The 19103-nt window shown below is 44.9% G+C and overlaps 3 protein-coding genes across 7 annotated transcripts; all 3 read right to left on the bottom strand.

The window, feature by feature from the left end:
• Positions 1-117: 117 nt before the first annotated feature.
• Positions 118-7208, bottom strand: def6c (DEF6 guanine nucleotide exchange factor c). The gene is made up of 12 exons (XM_034526799.1): positions 6950-7208; positions 6178-6318; positions 5554-5736; positions 4755-4985; positions 4278-4424; positions 4057-4165; positions 2069-2292; positions 1881-1988; positions 1500-1666; positions 912-1110; positions 753-843; positions 118-624 (listed from the first exon to the last, which is right to left on the bottom strand). Exons 1-12 carry the CDS (start codon positions 7043-7045, stop codon positions 377-379), a joined length of 1944 nt encoding a protein of 647 aa, XP_034382690.1. The 5' UTR covers positions 7046-7208; the 3' UTR covers positions 118-376.
• A 3586-nt stretch (positions 7209-10794) lies between these two features.
• Positions 10795-11933, bottom strand: LOC117726455 (tetraspanin-7-like). Its single transcript, XM_034526751.1, has one exon. It carries the CDS (start codon positions 11881-11883, stop codon positions 10795-10797), a length of 1089 nt encoding a protein of 362 aa, XP_034382642.1. The 5' UTR covers positions 11884-11933.
• A 1667-nt stretch (positions 11934-13600) lies between these two features.
• Positions 13601-18897, bottom strand: LOC117726467 (zinc finger protein 431-like). 5 transcript variants are annotated; one of them, XM_034526766.1, is made up of 9 exons: positions 18748-18897; positions 18069-18274; positions 17879-17980; positions 17705-17800; positions 17508-17618; positions 17310-17427; positions 16062-16800; positions 15354-15412; positions 13601-15274 (listed from the first exon to the last, which is right to left on the bottom strand). In XM_034526766.1, exons 1-9 carry the CDS (start codon positions 18779-18781, stop codon positions 13758-13760), a joined length of 2982 nt encoding a protein of 993 aa, XP_034382657.1. In that variant the 5' UTR covers positions 18782-18897; the 3' UTR covers positions 13601-13757. The 5 variants fall into 5 exon arrangements, with proteins under 5 accessions (XP_034382657.1, XP_034382659.1, XP_034382661.1 ...); XM_034526768.1 differs by having other exon boundaries at positions 16098-16800; positions 18748-18887; XM_034526770.1 differs by having other exon boundaries at positions 16098-16800; positions 17705-17795; positions 18748-18887.
• Between the last annotated feature and the right edge of the window lie 206 nt (positions 18898-19103).

Below are 19103 nucleotides of genomic sequence, written 5' to 3'. Positions count from 1 at the left end.
CAGCTGGTAAAAAAAACCCAAAGTAAACCTTTCAATCTTAATCATAAAACACTACTTCCTGGATACCGTATTGTTAATAATGTGAACAGTGTGTCGCCCACAGAAAATGACCAATATCACAAAATTATGTTTTATTATTCACCAATAAAATGTATTGTACAAAACTGTAAATGTCAGTTGAAATTTATGTTCATTAAATCGTGCATTAGAGTGTGCTCATCACCACTGGCCTCCTCCATCTCTCTCTTTCTCTCTGCATTTCAAAATATAAATATAACGTTTGTTTGCACAGATTATTTTTCCATATCTTGAATAACTTTTCTCCTAAAAGTCTCGCTCTCAAACAAATGCCGAATTAGATTTGAAACATTTTGGATCACATTTGTCCGTTGGGTTTTTCCTGCGATTCGTCGGATCCGTCCGACAGGTTGGCGGCCTCCAACCGCTCCTCCAACCGCTCCTCCAACCGCTCCTCCAACCGCTCCTCCACCGCGTCGGGGTCTCCGGCCGTCTGGTTGTTCTCGTCGGCTCTCTTCTTGAATTTGGAGATGAACTCGTTGCTCGCCAGCGCTCCTTCCTTTTTGGGACACGTGTGTTTTGATAATAGCCGATGTTCCAAACGTTCTGCAGAAAAAAAACAAAAAACGTTGAAAACAAAGTTTGACCTTTGTGATGTTCGCTGGCACATTTGACATTTAAAAAAAAAAAAGTTTTATCCCCCCCTGGTAGACCAGACGGAGAGCGTACTGCACCTCCAGGACCGATGGGCTTCATCAGGCGGTTCAGCTGGACGTTCCAGTGCCGGACGTGTTGACTGGCATACCTCAGCTTCTCTTGCAACTCCTGAAACAAGTAAAACAAATGTGGTTTTCGAAAGAGCGTTTTAAAGGATTTTATTGGCTCCGTCTCACCTCCAGGTGCTGGTGGCTCCTCTGGCGAGAAGCCCGCAGATCCTGCAGCTCCCGAGAGGCCGAGTGCAGAGCCGAGGGGGTCCGGTGGTCCGGACCGCCGTCCGAGACCTCCGGTATGGGGCTGAGGCACTGCAGGGCCCTCTGCTGCTCCTGGAGCAGCTGGAACTGCTTCTTCTTCGCTTCTTCCGCCTGCAGCAACCTGGAGAGGAGACGCGGGGTTTGGTTTAGGATGGGTTTTGTGCCTTCTACTTGATGATATAGTTATCTGTAGGTACGTGAATAAATGTCCCCAAATGGGTTTAGGAATCATTTTTAAAATCCAGTAATATTTATGTATTCACTCATGGGTACATTGCAAAAAAAGGGGCCGCTAATAGCTCATTCTGAATACTTCGCCCAATGATAAGTAACTCAATGTCAGCATTATACTTCCTGTTTACAATACCCAAAGCATTATGGGTAAGTAGTCCCAAAGGTTAGAGCACGAAAAAAAAGAGAAAAGAAAAAAATAATAGGATCACAATTTTGTGCAGGTGTCAAACATGCAATGTGTAGTTTCAATGTGAATATTGTGTGTTTGTTTATTACCTCTCCAGCTCCAGTCTGGCCCTCTCCTCCTCCAGCCGAGCCAGGATCTCTATGTTGAGAGCGGCCTCCAGCTTCTCCTGCGTCAGCTCCAACTCCTCGATCCTCTTTTTCTGTTGCTCAGACTCCTTTTCCCTCACCTGCATCTCTGCTTGCATGCTGTCTCTTAACTAGGACACACACACACACGCACGCACACACACACACACCAATTGGGTGGAAAGAACTGACCTATTCCCGAATCACCTTTTCCAGGAACGTCATCGCCGTTTCTCCACCGCTAGAAATCACTGACGGTTTAAGCCTGACATTTATAAGGCCAATGTTTTTTGAGCCTATTACAAATTATGAATAAGCACGGCCATCTGGAAAACTTTCCCTTACCGTCTCGGCCTCTTTCAGCTGCCTCTCCAGCTCCATCTGCACCTCCATGTGCTTCCTCCTCTCTTTTTCCTCCGCCTCCCTTCGATGGTTTTCCAACTCTCGTGCTTGCTGCGAAACGGATAAAAAAAAGGCGAAGGGTTAAAAAACTGAGCGCCTCTCAAATCGTCCCCCCTCAACCGATTCCATACCTGTATGATGATTTCTATTTCTGAATCTTTCTCCTTCTCCATCTTGTCCATCTCCTGCATGAGGCAGGAGTCGTCCGATTGGCTGCTGCGGCTGCTGCAGCTGCTGCGGGCGCTCCGGCTGCGCTCCCGCTGGCCGTGTTCACGCTGGACTCGTCTCTTCAGCTTGAGTTCCTGGTGAAGGGACGACTTGCCCTCGCTCTGGAGACGGAGGGCCGTCTGCATAGCTGGAGAGGCAGCAAAGAGACACAATGGTGGTACTGTAGATACCGGTATGGGTTGGATTAAAGAGGGTTTCTTCCTCTCAGAGACCATTACACTAGAGCGTGGAACAAGACAGCGATGCCCAATTTCTCCACTGCCTTTTGCCACTTATATAGAGCCTCTTGCGCAATGGACAAGACAGAACGCTTCAAAGGCCTTTGTATAAACGGATCAGATCACAAGGTGCCCCTGTATGCCGATGACATCTTGATTTATTTAAGTACCCCTTATGACTCCTTTTCTGAATTAATGAACCTCCTAAAAACATTTGGTAAATATGCAGGATATAAACTAAATCTTCTTTTAATTGTACACCTCCTAAAAACATTATATTATATATATATATATATATAAATATAACTCTACAACTCTCAAAAGAGGAAGCAGGAATGGCTCAATTTTAAAGATGACTTCTATGCTGTCCAGATGAAACCCTTAAATCAACTTATTGTGCCAGGTGGAAAGATATTGAACTCTCTATTATGAATGATCCCCCAATTCAAGCAGTACTAGCCCACAAAAACTTGGGAAAACTTATAGACAACGTACAAAGCCCATGGATCAAATTCCAACTAAACATCTGAAACATCACAAGAGGAGTAATATAAAATAGATCATAAACTCCAAATACTTCAATGGTGTGCTTATGGTCCAGGGTTCAAACCAAAATGAAATGGATCATAGATTTAAGTCCTGGATCCCAAAAGGGATAACAACAAAATATTCCCTGACTAAAGGACTTTCAACATTTGAAGGAAAAATATACTCTTAAAAAAAATCGGATTTTTAACAGATACCTCCAGTTACGCAACCATTAGAAATACAATGTGACGGAGTGGGTGAGAAGGCACCACTTGTCCACTTGTCCCTTTGCGGCATCCCATTAATTAATCATATCTTTTGTTGGTTACCACACACACCATGTGTTTCAGAGGCCAAAGGAGGGGACGTCCAACCATGTCCTATTAATACACTGAATGGTGTCAGCTGTGACATCATGGGGTTGGACCAAGTAGGGGGGGAGTAGGTTATCGGAAGGTATTGATTCAAGTTGAATCTGATGTGTTAGGCATGTGTGCAATGTAAATATGATGTACGACTATTTAAAAGTGTTCTACCTGAAGTTAAGGTTTGAGGGGATAGATTGTGTGGCTAAGCTTCTTTAAGGGAGGGAGTGGTTTTACCTGCACTCACAGTGCAGAGTAGATTACTCCAATCGGAGGCTGTATTTAACCTGATGCCTTTGGGTGTCACGGGGGAAAAAAAGGAGGACATTACTGTGTAGCTGTGTGCATGTGAGGTTATGTTAATCTAAGGTGCCTTTATTCAGTTCAGTTAACCTATTGTTTGGATGTAAGTTTGGTTCTATTTATGTAAATAAACACCTTTTGGTATCTCATGCCTGCTTCCAAGCCATGGATTGGTCATCGACGCGGAGGAATACAAAATAAATACAGATCCATCTTTACAAAAGAATAAGAAGCCCTACTTCGATTTGAACCTTTGGGATTTTTGTTAACTTTTTTTCTTGCAGTTAGGTGATACAAATTGATACCGCTCTCATGTCCATGCAGTGAATATGAAACTATAGCACTCGGTTAGCTTAGCTTAGCATAAAGACTGGAGACGGCTAGTCCAACGGGAACAAAATCCACCTCCGGGCAACATAAAAGTTGATCACTGCAGTTTCTGACTCGGTACGCTTGTTCTTATCCACACCAACACACCTGTAGTCCACTCCACCTTCTGCCTCTGGTCAGACGCGCTCATCTCGTAGGTTTTACTGTGAGTCTTCACACAGAACATGCAGCGCTTTCCCTCCCTGTCTGTGACAGGCTGAGACAGAAAAGAGGAGACTCAAAAAAGTGTCAAAATGCAAGGCTTATGGGATGTTTGTTGCCGTAAAGGACTTTGCGTGAACACATCCAAAGCGTTTTTCCTCGCCCACCTCTATGATACAGCTCTTATCCAGCTGGATCTCCCCTTTCTTGTCTCTCAGGTGCTCGCTGGCGTAGTAAGCGATGGAGCAGGGCTTCAGCACAAACCAGCGCTCAGTCCAGTTCCTGCGTACGTGCCCCTTTTTCCACATGTAACCCTGGAAACAGAGGGACAGAATGTAAGAAGAGCGACGACGGAGACGAGAAACACACAGAATGTATACACTGTATACACTTTGCATTTTAATTTATTTCATTTAATTTTATTTATTTAATTTTATTTATTTTATTTATTTTATTTATTTTATTTATTTTATTTATTTTATTTATTTTATTTATTTTATTTATTTTATTTATTTTATTTATTTTATTCATTTTATTTATTTTATTTATATTTAAATTCTTAAAGAAAGTTCCCCCTGGGGATGAATAAAGTACATTTAATATAATCCAAACAGAAACGGGAAGGTACACAGAAGCCTCTCTACCCTCTTGAGGACGTTGTGGTACATCTCCAGAAAGACCTCATCCAAAGCCAGGCTGAAGGCCTCGGCACTGGTGACCCTCAGCAGCCGGCGCGCACCCATGTGCTCCAGGAAGGTCCACACGGACATGTCGCCTTCCCACACTGTGGCATCCTGGGATATGAAGTCCGCTAATGGCTTCCCGTCCCACTCCTGGCTCATCGCCGTGGAGATTTTCTTGAGGAGGTACTCCACCTATAAAAGCGTGGTGGAAATAAAAGTGCAACAGTATTGATAACGTGTTTTTTTTTTTTTTATCAGTGTATTTTTGGTAAAGGAAGCTTTCCTTTTTTTTTTTACAGAGGAAAGCTACCGTGCTGATAGCACAAAAGCAGTTTATTTCTGTCTCTGTGGACAGGAAACCAAAAGCATTATGAAGGAAGTGGCGGAAGGAAGAGACTCATTAACTTACTTGCACTTACTTTGTTTCTGCTGTTAAAGAAATGTGAAACAGTTGGACTTTGCAGGGACACGAGCTGAGTTTATACTGAGAATACGTCTAATAATTAGGAGATCACAGCCTCATGTAACTGCATAATAACCACGTTGTGTTTCCTCGTTTTCCCTGGGTGATTTGTTTCTCTATTAATCTCTATCTAAAATGTATTTTATATCAAAATGTGACCCCTTTCTTTGGCTGTTTGACGTTAAAAAAGGTTAAAATGTTAACATGTTTTATCCTCTGAGGCGTAAAAATGAAATGATCAATAAAATCGAGTGGCTCCAGAGTCCTACCTCAAATTCCACAATCTACATGTGTTACCTCCTCTGGGATCATCACCAGTGGGTAGCGGTCCTCAGACAGTAGGTTGAATAAGCAGAAGAGCTTGAAGCAGTCTGTTAGCGAGAGCAGCGCCCCCTGTGGTAGCCCCTTGAAGTTCTTCTTCATGGTCATCATCCAGCACAGGTCATCGAACTTCTCCTTGTCAAACGTCCCCTCTTTGACCTGAAGTTAAAGAGTCTTGATGACTGACACTTTACTACAACTCGAACTAAATAACAGAAGAAATATTATAAATAACTCTGCCAATAAGATTATTTTTATTTTTTATTTTAGCCCCAAAATAGCACCAAATATATAAATATAAATGTACAAAATAATATTAATAATAAATAATATTAATAATAAAGTGTTGTCCAAAGCAATTATTTCTCCTAACCCCAAAATTGCATCAATATAATAATACAATTAATTATAATAATGATAATAATAATAATAATAATAATAATAAAGTAGTTTCCAAAGCTTTGTTTAACATAACATAGAAAACAATCATTATTTAATATATACATTGTCACAAAAGAAAGTTGATAACTTAATAAAAAGAGGTAAAACGTGCATAAATAAAAGTGTGTATTTGTGTATTTATTTAACAAGCCTCAGTACCTTATCCAGTATGTATTTGTTGAGGTAGGGCATGTAGCCATGATTGGACACCGGCCCATCGTCATCATCCTGGAAGTGCTCCTCCAGAGCCACGGGGTCGTGTGGGATGTTCAGCACCGTGTACAGGTTATGAGAAAGCACCTGAGGAACACGTGAGCATTGAGCAGTATTTCCTCACACACACACACACACACACAACCACGCAACCACAAACAGATGGTCTTTAGCATGTCAGGACAGCTTTCTGCTATTTCCCTGGATTCTTCCCCGCTATGGGGGCTCAACGGCAGGCATGTAGCAACTGGACGGGGAGCAGCACGACAGACAGGAACATAGGAAACGGCTCAATAAGACCTGCACTTAAAACCCTGATCACGACGTGGTATTATCTCACTACTTGAGTTGAGAGGTTGGACTTTGAGCTGGGCCGCCATGTATGAGCAGGTTACGCGATGGCCTGTGTTCATAATAAGAGTACAGCTTTTTATTAAATATTGGACTTGTGCGTGAGCTTGTGCGTTTAAAGGTCCTCTTAGTACAATATATTCCCATATAGGCCCACAGGTTAGTATTTAGCAGCACGCACGACAGACTACCGTAGAGACTGATGCCTTTTTGGTTAAGTCTTCAGCCAGAAACAAAAATGGGGATTTAAAATAAAAAAGTTAAATCGGAGTTAAAGCCCGTTTTTCATGTGTCCAGAGGACGCCCCTCGCGCGCTCATGTTTCCTGGTCTCAAAACGACCAGCAGACATATTTTCCTCCGGCTTACCTTCAACTGCGATTTGGACACTTTGCCGCACTTCTCGACGTCCAGAGACGTGAACGCGTACCAGATGGATTTGAGGAGCTCGGATTTTAAGTCCATGTTGGAGACCTCGCTGTGCGCCAAAGGACACGCGCATATCCTAAGCGCGGCGCGGCGGCTTTTACGCAGCGGCGAGCGGGCGCGCGGGCGGTGATAATTGCCAAATAAAAAAAAAATGTGGGGCAGAGTACAGGCTGCTGTGGAAACTGCAGAGCGAGCTGTGGGACACACTTAAAGAGGCGGAGAGTGGAGGTAGAGCCTATACCGTTTACGCGTTCCTTCTTCTTTTTTTTTATACACATGCCAAACACTTTAAGACAGTTTTACGTCTATTTTACATTCTTCTTAATAATATCTGGGCAAATATTCTTGCCATGCATGCTTGAAAACGTGTATCTGAATAAAAAAAAACATTCTCACAGGGCGAATAACACATATTCAAGCTATATTCACAGGTTTGAGACGTTTATCCAGTGTGGATTTTCTTATTTCCTCAAAGTGATGCCAGCCCTGAAGCGAATAGAGGAATCCGTGTTATCAGATTTAGGAGTCGGGCTTTAAAGACACACCCATTCGGGCACAGAGCCTGAAGCAATATTTATTTTGGCTACTTCAATATATTAGAAAAGTCTGAATAATAACACATGTGATACATAGTTAAGGGGTTTTAAATCGATTGGAATACTAATTGGAGAAATTAATTATATGCTTTTAATGATTTGTGTGTGTTTTTAAGGTTGTGATAATTTGAGTTAGTTCACATTTTACATGTTTACCTTTTATCAATGTGATGCTTGATAATCTGACAGTGATTTACATATTTGCACAACTCTGCAGCCATTTTTGTGTCCCTTCCTCTGAACATTTGTTATAGAGGTCATTAAATAGTGCACATTAAAGTACACCCACCCCCAAAAGGTATGAAGAGCAACATGTTCCTTGTGGCTTTTCCTGAACTTAAGGTGTGTTGCGCTCGGAGCTCCACTGTTGTGTGATGAAACTCCTGGTGGGGATGTAGCAACCTTAGGCAACGCAGTTTTAATAAGGACAGGGTAATCAGATAGAAAGCATCCGCCAAGCCTTGTTAGAGCATAATGTAGGCTAATCAATACCATAATTAGGTCATGAAAACGGTCGTCATTGTCGCGAGGCCACCGCCCACAGCCCCCTCTGTGTCTAAACGTAGACATGTGTCGGGTTTTAAGGTAATCTTTGTGATTAATTGTGAACTTCGTATTGCCTGGAATTGAACGGGGAACGCGTGCAGCTCCTAATTTTCTGCCCCATAAACTAATCGATGATGAGGTCACGAACGCTTTGTTTTTTTCGTCTCACTCGGCAGGGTCGTCCGCGTCGACCCTTCAAGGGCAGATGTGATTTCGCCGTCGTCTGCAGGTGGAGATGAAGATGTCGTTCAGGAAGCCATCATTCAGAATTGGCCCGCGGACCAAAGGGTCCCGGTGAGGGATCGACCACTCTGGCACACTTCCAGCATGGCCTTCCTCCTCCAATAAAGACCTGGAGCCGCTTCTGAAGCTCAATAATATGAAGACAGACCACCTGTCACGACCAGGGATACAATCTTCATTTATTTACACCTTTAAGAGAAAAAATATTCCTCAAAAATACGCCTGTTGGTGATTCGTAAGATGTTAGACACGCGTGAAATTACAAGAATGCTGTTGCCATTTATATATTTGTAATATATTCAAGGGCAGCAGACCGTGACTTCACCGCGTCGAATCAATATCGCAATGTGCAATGAGGCAAAGATCTTTTATTTATTGTTTGACATATAGATTACAGTTTCAGTCATGCATGTTCGCACTGTCGGTGATTATTAGAATAGATTTACAGTATATATATATATATATATATATATATATATATATATATATATATATATATATATATATATACTGTAAGTCATCATAGACTATACATTAAAATTACAAGAGCAATAAAAAGGCCTCGATAGGAAAGGTATGATGTTGAGGCTGGAAGGAAGACGAGTGGATTTGTACCATCTCAGTATACATATAATATATATATATATATCTTAAAACACGTGTAATAATAAGTTCCTTTGAGAAAAACACTTTCACGTTCTTTTAAGGAACATCTAGACCTTTTGGGACATTTGTTTAATTGATTTCTCGACAGAGAGTTGTAGTTGAAAAGATCAAAACACTCATTTTGTGCATGAATAGATTATTTTTGAATTGGGCCGATCTGAAATTTATATTTGAAAAACAAAACGAGTCGTCTCTCAAAACACAATAACACAACACCCAAATATGAATACAGGCTATAATCCTAAACATCACAACAAGAGATTAAATCTATGATTTAAGCCTGAGGAACGCTGGTAAAATGTGTATGATTCCAATCTTTTTATTACCTTTAAGGATCAGCGGACGTACACTGCAGTAGCCTATTTGGAAATATGTGTATAGCCTTCTGCAAATATTGTTTTTTTCCATTTGCATTTCAGCAGCAAAACTGAAAGAAAAACTCTTTTATTAATAAACGACATTCTGACTTTTACTCCTGATATCAATGTCCCCAGTGTGAGACTAAATATGAAGCTAAGGGTTAGCTTAGCATAGGCTGCCTGTAAACAAGTGGACAACAGCTCTCCTCATCTCATACAACTCTCTAAAGCAAATACAGCTATTTCCCAGAATGCCGAGCTTTTCACTCGTCAACTCGTCACAAGAGCACGTTTCATGCAAAGCATCGGCGTCATAAAAAGGGATTATTCACAACATTCAGTGATTTAAATCCACTTTGTGCTTCACAATATATCAGAATATACAATATACATCTGGGAGAATTTTTTTTTTAAAGCGGTCATTATTTTAACCCCGACATGTCAGATGTAAACAGCACAAAATCGCTTATTCATCCCAACACGGTGCGGTTCTTGTGATGGAAGAACTAAATGGTGTGAATACGAACATCTGTCGAACGCATCCAGGCGGAATCGTCCGAGGTGGAAAACATTCCTGCACGTTCCCAGCAGTTAACCCCAAATAATATCTATTTACATTCTATATACAACAAAGCATATTAATCTGTGCCGATATTTAAACATTTCTGAAACAAAGTCTCATTGTACTTTCATCTACCTTTTTTTCTTATTTGCAGTGTGTTTCCCAACGTGGTCCCACCTTTGCAGGTATCGCCTCTACACGCCTCACCCTTTCCTATTTTTACAAGTGTAAAAGAGTTGTGAAGTGGAAGGAGTTGATTATTTTTAACCACTAAATCCCCATTTTCTTTCATTGATATCCTCCAGGTCCCTGCATTTAGCAACGAAAGAGTCTTTTGGATAATTTAACTTAATGCTATATGTAAGTCAGGACCATCAATTTTAATTATTAGTTTCTGAAAAATCAGGATTTCGATATCAACGCCTGGATGTCAAAATCAGATTTCTACAACATGTCAGCTTGACAGTAGATGTAAAGCTCTTTAATGTTTCTTAAAATATCCTCAACAGGAGGACTCCTCTCTTTAGATTATAAACAGGCCTGAACGTTTTCGTTAAAGAATCGTATATTTCATAAAGCAGTTGCTGATTTTGCGTTTGGGAATGATGTCATACCCATCCAAGCCGTGGAGGACCTCCAAATACTGATCACCTGACATGTTTCCTGGAAATCTGAACGCCTGAATTAACTCCCAACACTTTGCAACTCCATTACTCCTTCAGGGCATGTAGTCTCCTTCCCAACCCTAAGCATCTACACATTGGGGTCCATCCTGGGTGTAGGTCGCCTATACATCGTTTTTAATTGGCCCGTTTAATGGGCCACCACGCGCCGATGTGGTCTCGGTGCCAGCTTGTTGGCCAGCAGACAGGCCAGGGCGATGCCTCCCACTTGGGTGAAGGCCAATCCCAACACGGTGGCGGCGATGTGGAAGACGTTGTCGTTGACCAAACTGAAGACTTTGCGGAAGCAGCCGTGTGGATGGATTCCCGCCGCCGCCACGCCTTCGACGTCGTCCGACAGAAGAGGTCGATTCCCGCAGCCCTTGCGCCTCGCGCAGCAGCTGTCCGGCAGGGCCACCGAGGTGCCGTTCTCGTTGGACGGGAAGGCCATGTGCTGGATGGCCCAGTCGGACGTGAGCCAGTCGCGCCAACCCTCGGCCCCGCAACACTCCAGGGCCCTCTGCAGGCTGTCCAACGCGTCGGCGCGCCCTTCGTCTTCGGTGTAGCCGGCCACCGCTCGCTGTAAGCCGCTGCGGAACCCTCCGGCGATGTCTTCGCGATAGAAGAGGCCCGAGAGCCCGGCTGCCAGAGCGGCTATGAGCGCGGCGAGTTGAAAGAAACCGTAAGCCCTGAGCACGCCGGGCAGGTTCGCGGCCACACCGAGGCAACCCAGGAAGCCCCAGGCGGTGACGGCCGCCCCGGTGGACAGAAGGATGATGGGGGCGTTGGGGTAGCGGTTGGCCGACAGCAGCATGTAGTCCGCCAGGGAAATCTGCGCCCACACGCCCAGGGTGAGGATGGCCAAGCCGGCTGCCCAGAAGAGGCAGCTGAAGGCCAGGAGGCCCAGGCGCAGGAGGTGCATGACTCCCACCGGGCGGCAGCAGGGCGGGGCCGTGCCCGCAGGTGGAGGTGCTGGGGGCGCCAGGGAGGCCTCGGAGCACACGGACAGGGAGAGTCGCTGCTGCTGCTCGTGGAGCTGCTCCTCCTGCTCCTGGTAGGGTGACAGCAGGTAGCCGGGGATGGCGGAGGGTCGGCGAGGGAGAGGAGGCGGCGAGAGCAGGTCGAGACCCTGCGGGGAGGAAAGTCGCCGCACGGCCAGCTGCTGGTGTTCCCAGTCCAGAGCTTGTCTGCTGGGACTCGGCCGAGCTGACAGCGAGTTGTAAGGCAGTGCAGAGCTCATGATCTCGACTCTGGTTTTTATTTACTCCTCTCTCTCTTTCTCCCTCTCTCTTTGACACACTCCTCCTCTTTCTTCTTCTTCTTCCTCTTCTATCGGTGCCTCACTATCGTTCTCCTGCAACACACAATCCCCCCCCAGGCTTCTTTATGACCCGGTCATTAATTCGCCATCGACACCACGAACGCAGAGTGGCCGGTAAATCACACTTGATGGTCCTTGTGGGTTGTTGCGTCGTGCCGTTATCTGCATCCGCAGCTTCGTCGTCTCCACCGTATTTATGCAGGTTTTTTTTTTTTTTGTTTCCGGGGGTTGTTTCCACCTGCGTGGTCACCGGCTCTTTGAATGCCTCCTCCGGGAGTCACATCCAGACATCTGGCTGCTCGCTCTGGTCAAAGCGAGAGGTGATTGCAGTGGGAAGGACCTGAAATCCAGCTATGCACACCCTCTCTCGGTGTGGAGGAGACATCCCTTTGAGTTTTCACTATTTCTCAGGATGAGTTTTTACTTCCAAAAACAAGAAAGCTTACCCCCCCCCCCTCCTCCTCCTCCTCCAATCACAGCTGATTAAAGCCCCTCAGTTAATTACGCTCAGCTCTTTTTACAAGAACAAGCATGATGCTGAACATGGTGATGGAGAGGGGAATATCCAGAAAGAGTGCAGAGCTGCAATCTAGTCTCATACTTAAACATGAATATTATGTTTAGGCCACAAATAGCTCATATATATATATATATATATATATATATATATATATATATATATATATCGACAGATTAAAGGAGCTTGCCCTCAACCCAGTGAGCAGGATGAAGACTGAGGTCTGTGCAGGAAATGTGAGCTGTGTTTATGATGTTTATAATTAATATTTGCTCTGTCGCCTTCAGCTCACCGGGTTTTATGGGCACTAATGACAGAAATACATCACCCGACACACCCAGGAGGAGATTTCAAAAGGCAACTCCCAAAATGACAAAAATGGGGGAGAAGAGGTGTGGGGAAGCCCTTTAGGAAACAGACAGAATGAAAAGCCTTAAAGTAGAGTTCCCCCAAACCTGTCTGGCTTGAGCCTTAAAGCCACGAGCACGTATTTGATTATTGTTACAAGCCTGAAGTAATAAAAACAAAAGTAAGCATTAATGCAATGAAGTGTTTTGTGTTAAATGCCGACATCAGCATGCTCACGTTGGTTAATCAGCACTGAACAGAGTGCAGCTGTGGTGGTATTTATAGACCGACTGTGCAAAGTACAAATGAAAAGTTTGTCCCTCGTGACGCTGCTGCAGGGCGAGCTGTTCAAGTTCGTCCTGGCAATCCATCCAATAGCAAGCAAAACTATTCACCACATGGTGGCGCTATAATCAGTGTTTTATTTCTACTTTTCTATTTCTATTTCGACCTCTTGTTGCTTTGCTGTTCCACTAAAGTAGACAATGTCTGAACCAGAATATTATACTTAATAAAAAGTTAAGTTGTATTGCATTGGTTTTATGACTGGTCTAGAGTACACCATGCAAAAATAATAATTTTTATATATATATATATATATATATATATATATAACCATATTTATATATATATATATATATAAATATATGTAATACATGTTTTTCAAATTATTTTCCTTTTTGTTTGTTTTGATTAACCCGACACTGAATCTTTGCACCCTACACACACACACAATATCATTCTATTATAGAGAAAGAAATAGACATTATATGGAGTAAAAAAAAAGAAGTATTTATTGAACAATTTCCTTCACCTGTGGACACTCGTTTCTCTCCTGATAAACACTTGATACCTTTGATTAAGCTAAATATCTGACCACAAGCATCCTTAAAACCACTCCGGGTGTATCCGGTCGTCGATTAGTCATTTAATGATTCGATTCCTCCGGCTGCATCGAGTCCGCCGGCGGCGCTGCCTCTTCCCCGTGTTTCTCCATGTGCTTCTCAAGCTTGGCCTTGGACGTGAACGTTTTCCCGCAGCGCTCACAGCGAGGCTTCGGTGGCTTCGACCCCGAGTGGCTCCGCCTGTGTCGCGCCAGCTCCGACGAGCTCTTGAACTTGAGCTCGCAGACGCCGCACGGGTACGGCCGCTCCCCCGTGTGGATGCGCCGGTGCAGCTGGGCCTCGCCGAGGGTGAGGAACGACTTCTCGCAGTGTCCGCAGGGGAACGGCCTCTCCCCCGTGTGGATGAGGTTGTGTCTGGTCAGCGCGTACGGCTTGGTGAAGCCCTTGCCGCAGTAGGTGCATGGGTACGGCCGGGCGCCGGTGTGCGACACGATGTGCTCCTGCTGGGTTTTCTTGCTCTTGAAGCGCTTGTCGCACTGAGGGCAGGAGTAGGGCCTGTCGTCCACGTGGGACCGGTGGTGTTTGGAGAGCTCGCCCTGCGATAGAAAGCCCTTCCCGCACTGAGAGCAGAGGAACGGTTTCTCCCCGGTGTGCATCCTCTCGTGCCTGGCCAGCACCGACACCAGCGTGAACCTCTTGGGGCAGTGGGAGCACTGGAAAGGTCGCTCGCCCGTGTGAACGCGGAGGTGCTTCATGAACATGAAGCGGAGCGAGAAGCGCTTGCTGCACTGGCCGCACTGGTACGGCCGCTCCCCGGTGTGGGTGGACAGGTGCCTCTTGACGTCCGATCGCCGGGTGTACGTCTTCTCGCAGTGCGGACACTTGAACTGACTCTTCACGCGATGCATCTGCCGGTGCTGGGCGCGCGCCAGCAGGGAGTCGAAGCCCTCGCCGCACTGCCGGCAGATGTAGCGCTTGGCGGAGACGTGGGACTTCCTGTGCTCGAGCAGCTCGTGGGAAGTCGGGAAGCTGTGGCTGCAGATGGAGCAGATCTGAGGAAGCTGGCTCTCCCGAGAGTGGGACTGCTTGTGGTGGGCCGTGAGCGTGCGGAGGTTGGCGAAGGAGCTGCCGCACAGCTGGCAGGAGAAGGAGACGGCCGCGCCGTGGTGCTTGCCCTCGTGCTTGGCCAGATCCCACGAGTGCTGGAAGGTGCGGGCGCACTGCGAGCAGTGGAACGGCCTCTCTCCGGTGTGCGTGAGTTGGTGCCTCCTGACGTCGGACGACCGGGTGAACGTCTTCCCGCACGTGTCGCACGTGAGGGCCTTCGGTCCGCTTCGGGACGGGAGCTCTTTGACGTCGCTTTGGGCGTCGGGCCGCTGCGCTGCGCCCTCCTCTTTGCCCCCCGTGGGGAAGAGTTTAATGGACGTGAAGATCTCATCGAAGCTCGAAGGAGACGGCGTAAATTTGGCCCCCGAGAGAGTCTTGTATACTTGGGTGGGAACACTTTGCATGTGGAAGTGAGGAGGGCTGTTTTCCTCAGAGTTGTGGAAGGGACACTCGGAGCAGGTAAAGATGATGGACGTCATCTCGTCCGCGTCGCCTGCAAAGAATAAATAAATCTATTAGTAAAATAAGTGGATTCTTATTTAGTTTCTCCCCTTCATATAAAAAAATATTACCTGTGTTGATTCCTTTGATGGCTATGACAGAGGGGAACACTGATACATCAGCTTTGCTCCTGGTGAAATAAACATGTTGAATTGTTAAATCTACATCACATATTTCAAGTGTTACAACAATTACTAGAAAATATATTCCCTAATGAGCTGCACAGTACTTCATCTGAAGAAACAGGAAGCAATGTGTATTTGATTAAAATACAATTATTAGACAAGTTAAAAAAATATTATTGGAGCTTTTTGTTTGAAGAAAGAATGGTTCCTCCATCATGTCTGTATATGAATATGAATCCAGTTAGCTTAGCTTAGCACAAACACTGGAAATGGGGGGGAAACGGTAGCCTGGCTTTGTTCCCCCTACGAGCTCCTCTTCAGTTCACCAATCAACACCTTATGTCTCGTTTAACCTGTTTCCACACTGTTCTCAGTCTTCATGCTAAGCTAAACTAAGCTAAGCTAAGTGGATGCGGCTTTACATTTAGCACAAAGACGTGAGAGTGGTATTAATCTTCTCGTCTCATTGATTAAATTTACCAAAATGTCAAACTTATTCTTTTAAAGAAACCGTCTCATCTTGGGGACCACAAGAAGCACAACTGTAAAACAACTAAATAATTCCCCATCAGGAGGGGCGAGAACGATAAGAAATGTTTTCATGAATGCATTTCACCAGACAAAAGTTTTATGTTCATTTTTTTTTGGGGGTACATTTTTAGACATTCTCCATCACTTTCCATGGCGGACCTCTGGATTTTGCACGTCTCCAGCCGACTGGGCGAGGTCTTCATCTGGAGACGAGTGGACCGGCGCACTTTAGCCGAACCGGGAGACCGCTGCGTTTCAGCGCCTGGATCCCCGGTCGTTTCTTCACCGGCAGAAAAGGATTCTGGGTCATCCACTAAGTCCGCACCTCCGGTTTGGAGATCCTCCTTCGCCTCCTCGACATTTCCTCTGTTCTCGTCCGTTTGCTCACTCGATTCTTGTCCTTCGTCCGGTGCGTTTCCCAACCCAAACTCCTCATTGAGGGACGAGTCGTTGCTCTTTCCCGTCGGTGCGTCTTGACCGAGGCTCTCCTTCCTCAGCGCGAACGTTTTCGTCAGAGTCTCCAGAGCTTTCGCCACATCCGCGGTTTCACTCGTCTCCTCCGCCCTCGAGCCGGCCGCCTCCTCGGCGCCGGCGACGGCCACGATCTCCTCCTCGTAGAAATCCGTTTGAACTTGCACTTCGGCCGATTCCATCATTTCCTCGTCGACCTCGGACGCTCCGACTTCGACTTCGGTGTAGACGGCCACGACGCTGTACTGGTCCGCTCCCACGAAAGCGACGGGGTTCAGCACGTTGGCGTAGTTGTGGATCGACTCCAGTCCGACGGAGAGGTTCGTCTGTTGCGAGGGAGGGATGGATAAAGCAGACAAGATGCAGCTGCCGATGGTGGACGAAGGGCCGTCTACAAGAGGAAGAAACAAGGAACCTCTGGTTGAAAAAAAAAAAAACGGTCCTGTTTTTAAGGCAATTCATTGTCTACTGGTTGAGCGTATGAAACATGAATAAACAGAAAATCTTTGAGGATTCAGGAGCATCAGATAAATATTTACATTGCATGAATATAAAAAAAGTGTTTCTCAGAATTTCTTCTGGCTTTTTACTCCACAAGTGAGCGACGCCGATGATTTATCGAGAATATAAAACATCTTAAAATTAACAACTGGATGCATTTTCCTAAATGCAGAATTGTGGCTTAGCCAAGTATATAAAAATATGAAATGTTTAACCAGTGCACGCATATTCACTGAGAAAAGATGCAGATGCAAAGATCGATCTTGGGATTTTAAGACTCAAATGTTGTATTGTACAACTGAAATATCGATGTATTTCTTACTAAAAACGGTTACGTATAAGAAACTGACTGCAACAACATTCTGGTCGACGGACTTGATTATTTCAGCTTGTACTCACACGGCATTTTCAGTATCCCTGAGCTTTTGTAGTGCTCGTAGATGAAACTCAGCTCTTCGGGTGAGGACTGAACACATTCCTCCACCGCAGAAGGAGCCGAGCCGAGCCAAGCCGCGGTCTGTAATTAACAGTATGAAAAAGTTATTCATGCTTTGCAGAAGAAAAAAAAGAAACCCAGAGACAACTGCATCGACTGACCTGTTTTAAGTCCGGTACCGGAAGCAGCTTCTCCAGTTTTGAGAGCAGCTCCCACAATAACACGTGAAGAGCAGCGTCATATTGTGGCCCATATTCCACGGGGAACACCTCCTGGAGGAGATAACTAAAATGTTAATTCGCTGTCGGACTTATTAAGAGTTTTCTCAAAAGAAGAAAGTATTTAAAATCCGTCTGACCTGGAAGAAATACGCTCTCTCAACGGGATCTTTCAGCAGGCTCTTAACAAGTGCAATGAAAGTGGACTCTGTTGTTTTCACCTCTGCGTCCCTGTACTGCCACAGATATGGATTCATGTCACTTAAGGATGATTTATTTTATTTTTTAAAAAGGTATTCCTTTGCTGTACTTACATCCGTGTTTGCGTTGGTTATTGGGAGTCTCTCCAAATGGCTCTGGATGGCTTGAGAATCAACAGAACCGCGAGCCGAGCCTTTGCAAAGCTCCAGAATCAACTGAAATGTCAACAGAAATTGTTTGACGCGCGCAAAATCACGAGAAAAAAAAAAGTAGAGTGTGATGCAACACATAACTTCTGCTCACCCTTGCCCTCAGACCCAGGAGGAGCTGGGCTCTCTGTCTGTGGTTGATGAGTCCAGGGACCGCCGCGGTCACCATGAAGACAAACTCCTGGAGCTTCTCATAGTTCATAACGTCTTTCTGCTTCGCCAGCTGCCACATTGCTGCAGACAGAAGCTGCAGTGGGGGCACCAGGAGGCGAAGGGAGGAGAGAGGCAGCAGGCTTGGGTCTGGAACAGAAAGGTGTGACGTGAGAGAGGACATCAATGAGCTTTTAAATTATATATATTAAAAAAAATTTTTTTAAAAAAATCTTCTTTCACATTGGATATATATAATAAAAAAGTTATATCTTGCCTAATCAAAAACAATGGCAAAATCACTGCTAAATCTATATTCTATTATGACCCACTAACCTGCCATCAGCCAATGAACCCGTCTAACGACTGGATAAAACTACTTGATGGGAGTTTAAAACTTGCCACCTGGCAAAGTATCTGCAGCTGTGCTTTACTTTACTCTAATTCATGATATTATTGATTATAATCTGTCTGTATCGACGTCATTTCTAAAGCAGTAACAGCAGTCTGGCAGCTTCTGACTGGCATGCTTCCTGTAATTAGACGGACCCCGCTAACTCTTTCACTGGCATAGACACAGCCTGCTTTAAATTACAGCGGGGTCAACATATTAATATACGCACCGTTTATTTTCTCCATTGACCCAATAACCTCCATTAGTGTAGTGTTTCCCCCGCGGCGCTGATAAATAAATGTAAAAATAATGTAAAATTGTTTTTATAGCTAACATGCGCTGTTGGTACGCAAGCCCCGGTTTCCTCAACGCTGCGTTTCCGCTTTTCAAAATAAAAGCTTCACAACTCCGCTGTGACTCTGCTCTACACATGTTTAGGAACATACATGTGCTTTTTAGGTCTGACATCCGTTCGTACATTAACAACAACAAAAAGATGGATTCATTGTTTTGTTTTTTTAATGGTCAAATATGTCAGGTAGAATCTGTTCTAATCATTCCTAATGTGGTCAAAGACACAAAACA

The sequence above is a fragment of the Cyclopterus lumpus genome, chromosome 23 (genome assembly GCF_009769545.1).
Source record: "Cyclopterus lumpus isolate fCycLum1 chromosome 23, fCycLum1.pri, whole genome shotgun sequence".
Lineage (NCBI taxonomy): Eukaryota > Metazoa > Chordata > Actinopteri > Perciformes > Cyclopteridae > Cyclopterus > Cyclopterus lumpus.
This window is presented reverse-complemented; position numbering and strand designations above follow the sequence as displayed.